Source organism: Ananas comosus, linkage group 1 (genome assembly GCF_001540865.1).
Source record: "Ananas comosus cultivar F153 linkage group 1, ASM154086v1, whole genome shotgun sequence".
Taxonomy (NCBI): domain Eukaryota; kingdom Viridiplantae; phylum Streptophyta; class Magnoliopsida; order Poales; family Bromeliaceae; genus Ananas; species Ananas comosus.
The window spans coordinates 13,272,422-13,283,327 of NC_033621.1; the positions used below are offsets into that span (position 1 = coordinate 13,272,422).

Genomic DNA, 10,906 nt, shown 5'->3' on the forward strand with positions numbered 1-10,906 from the left:
ATTATTAATAATTAATTATAAGTAATAAATTAATTAATAATAATTATCTAATTATTAATAATTAATTATAAATAATAAATTAATAATAATATCGATTATCTATTTCTTAAGAATAATAATTATTAATAATTATTATTTAATTAATAATTATTAATAAATAATAATTATTAAATTAATAATTATTATTATCTAATTATAAATAATTAATTTTAATTATTTAATTATTTATTTATTTATTTTATTATTTAAGTAATAAATAATGATTTAAATATATTAATTAGATTAATTAATAATTTACTATCATTAAAATTTAAATTTAGACTTTAATTTACCTTGTTCTCATTTTGTAACAAGCTTGTTCCAGGAAAAAGGTGGAACAACAGTTTCAACCAATTCCAGCCTTATACCAGCTAGTTCCAGAAACCCGGGAACTACTGTTCTCGGGTACCAAACGCTGCGTTTGGGAACAAAAAGGAGAACAAGAGCTTATTCTCCCTCTTGTTCCCGAACCAAACGCTATAGTGTTTTAGAGTTTTTCATCGTTAGATTTATTTTTTTGATCATTTTTCCTTATTAGATCGTATTATTTAATCACTCTTTCACTCGATCTTAGAAGATAACTATCATTCTAATCACACATTTTTTCATCTGGCCGAAAATATAGTAACACCGGTTATTTATTGCCATTAATAGTATAATAGTCTAATTCTATATACTTGGAATAAGAGTAGGAGTAGCTTTTTTTCTTTTTGGGGGAGTTGTTCGGGGGTAGTTATATTGGGTAAGCGTAACAGGAGTGGCGAGAGGAGAGTAGTGAGGAAATAAGGGTAAATGAAGGGGGAATGGGGAATGGGGAATGGGGAATGGGTAAAGTAGTGGGTTAGGGTTAGAGTTAGGGTTTAGGGGGGGTACCAGGACGTAGAGGAGAGCGGCGAGGGCGATGGTGCGGTATCGGCCGAGGCAGGAGTCGGCGAGGAGGGCGCCGAGCAGCGGCAGCATCGACGCCGCCCCCGACCACGCGTTCGCCGCCGCCGCCGCCGCGGCGTTCGTCTCCCCCATCGGCCCCGTCAGGTACGTTATCAGGTTCGACGCCACCCCGTAGTACGCAAACCTCTCCGCTATCTCCAACCCTAAACTACCATCAATGTTCATCATCATCATCATCATCATCATCATGCATCATTTCCCATTCGATCGATCATCAATGGATCTAGGGTTTGGGGTTTTAGGTTTACCCATGACGAAGAGGCGGCGGGCCACCCGCCGGAGGAGCGCGGCGTAGATCGGACGGCCGCGGTAGTCAACGAGGCCGCTCACGGCTCCGACCGAGCCTGGAGGAGGGGATCGAGGAATCCATTTCCGCCCCCCCCCCCCCACCGCTTCTTCCTCGTCCTCTTCTTCGTTCTACCCCCCTCGCACCCCCCCCTCTCTCTCTCTCTCTCTCTCTCTCTCTCTCTCGCTCTCTCTCTCTTCTATATATATATATATCTATATAATATTATATATATATATATATATATATATATATATTATATATATATATATATATAGAGTGTAAAGCTACTATGGTATTGGAAGTATAAATGATTTGGTACTTCCGATTATTTGACTCTTGGATTAAGAATTATACGAGTGGGATGATTGCGGTCCTCCCTAGTATTGAATAGTATTCGTAGGATTACGTGGTCCCTATAAGGTAATAGTATTAATCTAAAAATTAGAAATGATTAAAGAGACAGCTCTAAATGCAAGGAGTCAGAAGCACCAAATTATATATATATAAAGTTGAGCCTCTATACTTTTAAAAATTCTTGAGTTATTGGTACTTCTAGATTTTGAATTTTTTGATTAAGAGATGTGTGATTAGGATGATAGTGATTTTTCAGGGTTGAGTTGGTGGCTGATTGAATAGGATGATCTAATGGGTGAAAATAGTCAAAAAAAATTAGATCTAACGAAAGAAAATTTATAAACATAAGTTGTTTGTGCTTTTAAAAATATCATATCCGAACTCTCTCTCTCTCTCTCTCTCTCTATATATATAAACTAAGCTCTTATATTTTTGAAAATAACAAGGCATTGTTGTTGGTAGGTTTTCCAAATTTCAATCAAAATTTGTAATGTTAAAATAATAATAGCTTTCTAAGATTAAGGCTTCATTTGGAATTACGAGGATATTCCGTTACGTGCGGTGAGAAAAAAGTACGTTGGAAAAATATCCTGTTTGTTTTCGTACGTAATATTGCGTTATGCATATCGCGATGAGTCGGTTACGATATATTTTCTGTGGTCCCACCGGAGAACGCAAAAATATATTCCTATATATTTTTTTCCCAGCTCTATTTTATCTAATAGCGTTAAATAGACCTCAATACCAAACTAAGCCTAAGTTAGTGGTCCATAGAATAATATAATCTAAAAAGTAAATTGGTCCAATGGATAGAATAATTATGAAAGATTGAAGTAAAATAAAAAGTTAAATTACAAAAAAATTCTGTCAAAATTCGATTTTTCATTTTTTTTTTCTGTCATTTAAAAATCTACACTTTATCCTCTTGTAAAATAAAAAATATTCACGAGAAATACGGTGTGAACTGTGATGACAAAATGATTATTTTGCCCCTCACTATTTTGCCCTCACCATGTTCACAGGAGAGAAGGCTGAGGATATTTTTATATAAAAATATATATAATATTATTTATAAACGGAACCCTAATGAATTACTAACGGCAAAGGTTAAAGTGAATATTTTTTATTTTATAAGGGGACAGAGTATATATATATTTTTAAATGATATAGAAAAAAAATAAAAAATTAAATTTTGACAGTAATTTGGCCAAAATAAAATATTATTTATTATAATTATTGTGATTGTGATGGGAAGAAACTTCAAAAACAAGAGGCTGGACTCGGGAGTGTGTGCCGATCGACTGCCAGCCACCATGTGGGGTTGGTGGATAATTTGAGCACGTTGGAGTTGAATAGGTTTTAATTTGAGAGCGTTGAGATTCCCTTCTTTTTCTTATTAATTGTGTTCTTTTGTTATCATATATTAATTTATGAGAATTCAATTCATTTTGAAAAGGATTTGGAAAAAGTTTTCTTAAGAGAAATATCAAGTCCATATGTATATAATACGGCTAAACCTGGTAACTTGAATATAATATTTAGGTAATAATTAGATTCAAGAAGTTAAAAACGTTAAGCGCAAGTAAAGCGATATAATTAGTATTAAAGCTAATTAACAACGAAAAGTGTACTTAAAGGAGGGAGAATGTGACACACTAGAATTTGGATTAGTTCTATATAAAAAATATAATATTACTAAATCTCTGAGTCCGTCTATAGTATTTTGGATGGTGCCTAGAGCCAATCACCAGCCGAAAATATGAGATATGAGATAAGTCGTTAGGACGGAGAAAATATAACACTCTAGGATTTAAAATAGTCATATATATAAAAGATATAATACCGCTAAATATTTTAATCCAGTTATAGTATTTGAAATAGTTCTATACGATAATATGGCTAAATCTCTTAATTCGGCTATAATATTTTGAATAATCTTATATATTAGATGTAATAGGACTAAACCTGTTTATCCGACTATAGTATTTTAAATTTTTGGACAGTAGTTAGGTTCAAGAGATTAATAGAATTGAGGATGGCTAGAATTTAAAATAATTTTTAGAGGATGGTGTTGTAGAATTACGGCGCATGCTTGCATTGTAAATTAACCTAACATTGTTTATTTATAGATAAATAAGATGAACATTTGTTTGACGGTCATGCGCTTAAAACAAGAAAGAAAAAAATTAATATGCTAAATTACAGAAAATTTCCATATCAATATTCTTTTTTATTTTTTTTTTTCCTTGTCATTCAAAAATTTGCACTTTGCTCTCTTAAAAAATAAAAAATATTCATTTTGACTCCCGTATTTAGAGGCCGTTTGGTTGGATGTAGTTGCAGAAACAGTGTAGTTGGAAATACATGTAGTTGCAAATGCTGCAGTTATAACTACACCTAGTCTGTTTGGTTTTACGCAGTTGCAACTGCTGCAATTATATTTCTTCTGTTTGGTAATATGAAGCTGATAGTTGTATATATGAATTTTGTCACCTCTTCAGATAGAGTAGTGAGGTCACCTTCACTAAACATAAAATAATTGTATAAATTTATTAATTATTTAAATTTACTATTTATAAATAAATAAGTAGATATATATAATATTTTTATATTTTTCAATAATTCTTCAACTTATTAATCGACACATTTAAAATTTTTAATTTATTTAATTTTAATATGTAAATCAAACTTTAAAAATTTAAACGATTCTCTCATTTTTTTTTATCAATTTTAATAATTATAATTAATTAAAACTTATTAAATTAACATACACGATCACATTCTATAAAACATTTAGAAAAAAAAAACTATATTTATATTTTAAATAAAATAAATTTAAAAAAATTAATTTTTTGCACAAAGCTTGTATTGTCTAAAAAATTTTATTAGTATGAGTTTATTTATAAGTATTTTTATTTCCTATATACATATATTATTTATTTATTTAGCTATTTATTTATTTATTTATTATTATTAATTTGTGGGTGATCATATCCCTCACTAACTGCTACAGTTTAGAACTACGACCAATTTGGATGTAGTTCCAACTGCAGCATTTGGGCCTTCTTGTACAGTTGGAACTGCAGCAGTTGAACTCAACTCACTAACCAAACAAATGAATTGTGGCTGCACGCATTTGCAACTGCACTGCAGTTGTAAGTGCAGTTGCAAATACGTACAACCAAACAGCCCCTTAGGGGGCGTTTGGATTGATGAATTTGTAGATTCAACGTAAGTCAAGTGTAGTGGTGTTTGATTTTCCTGAAGTGTGATTATTTTTCTGTTGTTTGTTTTGACGTAACTCGTACCACTGAAAGTTAAATTCAATCACTTCTGCTGTTTGTTTTGATGTAACTTGGTGCTGGTAAAATTAGTTTTTTGAGTTCCGTTGTTTGTTTTGATGTAAGTAAGTGGATCCCATTATCTCCTAAATATAGTAATAAATTTATCACTATAAAATTTAACCTATTATATAATTAAATTTTTTATTATTATTTAAAGATAATCTTAATTTATTATAAATAAAGTAATTCTAACCCATTATAAAGAAAATAGAGTTTAGGTTTTACTGTTTAATAAATTGTTTAGAGAAAGTTGAGTGTGGTGGAAGTCGAGTTCGGTACTTTAGAGCCGGAAGTCGAGAGTAGGAGAAGTGGAGCTCTAACGTAACTTGAGTTACATTATATTTTTCAGTTATACCAAAACAAATAACGAACGTGATGGAACTTGAGTTCCATCACTCTACTTACACCAAAACAAACGGGCCCTTAGTGTTTCGTTAGGATTTCATTTATATCATGTTTCTTATACTCAAAATATTTCTGAAACTCTCCTCCTCCTTTATCCATGGCCGCGGCGCCTCACCCTCCGCCGTGCCGCCTCGTCCTCCGCCGCCTCGCTCTTGCCCACCTATCTGGCCATACCCACACACACACCCTTGCCCGTCTTTGCCGCCTCACCCTCGCCCTCGCCCTCACCTTCGCCCTCGCCCTCGTCCATCTCTCCGTCCAAAAAAATGAGAAGTAATTTGATTATTTTATTACAACCTATTTTTTCTATGAATAAATTTTTTTAAAAAAATAAAATATAAATTTTTGAATAATATAAAAAATAAAAAAATAGATATTATTAAATATTTTTTTGTAATTTACCCATATTTATATTTATATTGTGACACAATATATGAAGGCGGGAGGTATGGATGGAACTGGGGGTAGCAGTGGTTTTGAGGTGGTACCGACGGTATTCGCTTTTGCTCTCTGTCCTGCTCGTACTATCTGCATTTTAAAACTGAACTCTGCTGCGTGTGGGAAAGATAATCAGATGGTATTATCAACATTAATTACTTAATTAATTAACTTATTAATTATTAATATTTTGAGATAGTACTTGATCATTGGAGATTCGTTTTGAGTCTTTATTTTACAGACTTTCGATTGGATAGTGACGCCTGGTACGCCGATAACACGACAAAGTGACACTGATTTCAGGTTTAGGTGTACCGAGACGGAATTTAGGATGATGATGAGTGCGTGTAATCGAAATTTTACTAAATAAATATAATTTACAAAATAAAATCCGACACATTCGGCTTGGTACATAAATTTTAGAATTAATTTCATACGTATCTTTGTAAATATAGTAAATCATAAATATATTTCTATAAAATTTAATTTATATATATATATATATATTGTCTCTGTAAAAGTCCTGATGTTTTCAAATATGTTCTTACTGTTAAAATTCGTTAGAAAGTTTTAGTTAATCATAGGTTAAATACTTAATCTTGATTAGTTTTTTATATTTTTATCCTTCTTATATTATACTGTTATGACTTTTAGAGAGACATATTTATAGTGGTAAAATTGAAAAAATAAATGATTTTCTAATAGCTCTCTAAGAGTAACAAACCAAAAGGACATGTTTCAAAATATCAGAACTTTTGTAGGAATAATATATGAAAGTTGAACTTTGTAGGGATATATTTGCTATTCACTATATTTGCACGGATTTGCATGAAATTAATCCTAAATTTTATCTCTACCTGATTCAAAATTGAATAGATTTTATATAATATATTTAAATGCTTAATATCATATTTAAGTTAATATTTAAAAAAATTAAATTTTAATACAATATGTTTAGAAATAGAGTAAATAAAAAAATAATTATTTCGAGTTCGGAATTAGGATCGGGTTTTGGATTTTTTTATTGAATTCGATTTTAGATGTGAATTTTTAAAGCGCGTCAGGTTCGGATGCGAATTCGGGTTTGAATTAACATTTTGATTTGGATTTTGATTGTCGAATTCGAATTTAAATTTTTTAAAAATTCGTTTCGAATCTGACGAGTTGACATCCCTACTTAGCGACTTTGTCCTGGCCTAGACACAACCTGAACTCCCTTATTTATAAAGCATCTGGGGAGGAGAAAGATTTTTAAAATTTTGTAAAAAAATTAGAGATTATACGAATTTATCACATAATTTAAATTTAAATTTAAACTTATAACTTATCTAAGATCTAATATTATTAATTTTAATTTAAATAATTATTACTAGTGAAAAAAGGTCCTTTTTTTTAACTCTTTCCCGAATCAAAGTTGATTTGATATTATTTTCAGAGTATTCGATTTTTCATGGAATTGAAAATCTGAGTGCTTATCTATTAAATCAACCACCAACAATAAAAATGAATCATTTTCATTTTTATTCCAAATCTCAAATGTTTCAACCAAATATGCCCTTGTATAAAATAAATCTTTAAATTACTAAGTTCATAAAATATAGGTGTTAGAAACAATATTTGCGTTTGCTAAAAGCTAGTAAAATTATATAATAATTACCATTAAGTTTAATAAAAATTTCACTTTCTCTTATTTTCTCTCTCTATACAAGAAATTAAAGGGTAAATTGCAATTCTGGTCCGCAATTTGTTTGATGCGTAACGCTTTCCTCATCAAACCTTAATTTATTACATAATTTATGTCTCAAATTTTTTGAATTATTACGATTAAGTCCGAGGACCTAATTGAGTAACTAAAAATAATATAACATCTTAATAATTATTGCATTATCTATTCTATTTACTATATACTAAAGTAGAATCCTTGGTATAAAACTGACACGTGTCTTTTTATATGCTTGCTACGTGTCAAACTCAAATATAGAATAATAATTATATATTAGGAAACATTATTAAATCAAATTAAATCAAATTATACCAATTAAATATAATTATATATAAAATTAACTAGAATTTTATTAGAAAATACTATTAAACACTATTATTATAATTATACTCAAATATAGAATAACAATTTTATTAGGAAACACTATTAAATCAAATTAAATTAAATTATACCAATTAACAAATAATACCAATTAAATATAATTATATATACAATTAATAAGAATTATATTAGGAAACATTATTATATCAAATTAAATCAAATTACGATTTTATTAAAAAACACTATTAAATATAATTAAATCAAATTAATTTGATATGTCATTATTTTACATGTCAGTTTCATTAAATCAAAGTCAGCGTTTCATTATAANAAATTAAATCAAATTATACCAATTAAGTATAATTATATATACAATTAACTAGAATTTTATTAGAAAACACTATTCAACACTATTAAATCAAATTAAATCAAATTATACCAATTAAGTATAATTATATATACAATTAACTAGAATTTTATTAAGAAACACTATTAAACACTATTATTATAATTATATATACAATTAACTAGAATCTATTTACTATATACTAAAATATAACCCTAATATAATTCTAGTTCATTACAATACTACTATATTATTTTTTATATCAACAATTCATCAATATTGTTAACTAAATTGGGCTGTGAGATTTAATTATAATAATAATTCAAAAACTTTAAATAATAAATTTTAATAAATTTGAATTTGACTACCAAAATATCATCTATGGTGGGGTTGCTGATATTGTGTTGGTGGCTATATCTATGTGGCGTTGTTGACAAGTCGAACTCATTTAAAAATATATATTTAAAAATTTGAAATGGATAAAAATGTGTGAAGATCCCTTCAACTACATATAAGATATTTTGAAATTATTTTAAATTTTTATTTTCGATCCACACCTCTAAAATTTCTAAATTTTTTATTTAGTTATTCAGCTAATTAAGTTAAAAAAAATTATCAAAGTAATTTTGTTAGCTATTAGCAGTTAATTATTTTTAAGGTAAACTTCAAATACCATCAATGTGGTTTCGTACTTTCTCATTTTAGTACCCGGTGTCTTAAAGTGTATCAATTTAGTATCTCGTGGTTTCATTTTTTTCTTTTCGTCAGTCCCTCTTCTAATTTTTCGTTAAATCATGTACAAAAAACTTCAGATATCCCACCTATAGTTTATCAATTATTCACTTTACTGCCTTTTAGTTCTAATTTTTTCACTGATTTAATGAAAAAAATAGTAAAAGTAGATAACAAAAAGAGAAAATAAAATCACAAGGTATGGAAATGACACATCTTAAATCACATAATATTAAAGTGAGAAAATGTGAAACTATGGAGATGATATTTAAAGTTTTTTTTTATAAATAAATAATGCTATTAAATGTTACGAATAAAAATATATTAAATTAGGGGAAACTTCAAATAACCTCTTATGGTTTCGCACTTTTTCACTTTACTACCTTATGGTTTAAAGTGTATCAAGCTAGTACCCTGTGGTTTCACACTTTCTCACTTTACTACCCTGTGGTTTAATATTTCGTTAAATTATATACCCCGAAATGGGTGTTAAAAAGAGAAAACTGAAACCACAAGGTACTAACTTGATACACTTGAAATCACATAGTACTAAACTGAAAAAGTATGAAACCACAAGATACTAACTTGATATACTTTAAATTATATGGCACTAAAGTGAAAAAATACGAAACCACGAATTATGCCACGTGGCACGTGATTGAAGGGTCTCAGAGAGAGAGAGAGAGAGAGTCCACAAAGATAAGCTCTAGTACGGCTTTGGGTTTATCCAATGAGGGTGCTTCAAATGGTGGGGACAGTTTCATCACATCAACAACATGGTGATGTGATGTTTTAAAATAATTTTAAAAACGTGAGATCTTATTTGGATCATTATCTATAAAAATTGTTTTCTCTAATTAGATAAAAAAATAATTTTATTTTATTTGTTTCTCAACCTCTGTTTGATTTTTTTCTTATTCTCTTTCATTTAATAAAATAGTTGATGATTTAATAATAATGAAAGTATTAAATTACTATCATTTTATCGACAAATTAGTATTTAATAAATTAAAATAAATTATTAGACATATTAAAATTTGAGAACTAAAATTTGTTTATCGTATAGTTTGAGCACCGGAGGCGTAAGGCTAAATTGCACTTTTGATCTTCGAACAATGGGTCGCATACCAATTTGGTTATCAAACTTTAATTATTTATTATAATTTTTAATATAAATTTTTTAGATTATTATAATTAAATTTTATAGTGCGATTTAGCTGTCTAAATGATAACGTGTTGTTAATGTGACAGTAATATATAATATTATCATAGTTGATGACGAGAGAATATGATTGATAGCATGTGAATATTTAAGTAAGTTGCCGCATTACTACTATTTCAGCGATACATTTTCAACAATGCAAATAGTTCGAGCCAAAAGCCGCAATAAATTAAAGTTTAAGGAGCAAAGTATTATGCACCTCACAGTTTGAGGACCAAAATGCAATTTAGCCAAAGCGAAAAAAAAAAAAAGAAAAAAGAAAAGAAGATAAATATAGATGAGTTCTCCTAATCTCTTGCCTCCTAATCTTTTATCTTTTCAATTTCTATTGTTTTTTTTAAGACTAAATTACATTTTAGTCCTCAAACTAAGAGAGGCCTGACACTTTACTACTCCAACATTTATTTATTATTATAACTTTTCGCTCAAACTTTATAAATTATTATTACAATAATTTTACAATTTAATTTAATCGACTAAATATGTGACGTGCCACTGATGTGGAAGTCACATAGTATTTTAATTATCATTGCATCGCATCATCACTTCTACATTAGTAATTGATAGATATTTAATCAATTAAATTAGATTGTAAAATTTAATTATAATAATTCAAAATTTTTAAGAAAAAATTTTAAATACCAACCATGTGGTTCCGCTTTTTTTATTTTAATATCTTGCGGTTTAAAATGTATCAATTTAGTACACTATAATTTTATTTTTCTCTTTTTATTATCCCCCTACT

At 28.8% G+C, this 10,906-nt stretch overlaps 1 protein-coding gene across 3 annotated transcripts in view; it reads right to left on the minus strand.

Moving 5' to 3' along the window:
- Nucleotides 1–1,396, minus strand: part of LOC109712556 (protein NRT1/ PTR FAMILY 5.10-like) — a 13,888-nt gene extending 12,492 nt beyond the window's left edge. The window contains exons 1-2 of one of the 3 annotated variants that reach the window (XM_020236182.1): nucleotides 1,236–1,396; nucleotides 913–1,130 (exon numbers count right to left, since the gene is read on the minus strand). In XM_020236182.1, coding sequence (XP_020091771.1) covers nucleotides 913–1,130; nucleotides 1,236–1,239 — 222 coding nt within the window. In that variant the 5' untranslated portion in view covers nucleotides 1,240–1,396. The other 2 variants (XM_020236177.1, XM_020236187.1) reach the window with 2 other exon arrangements.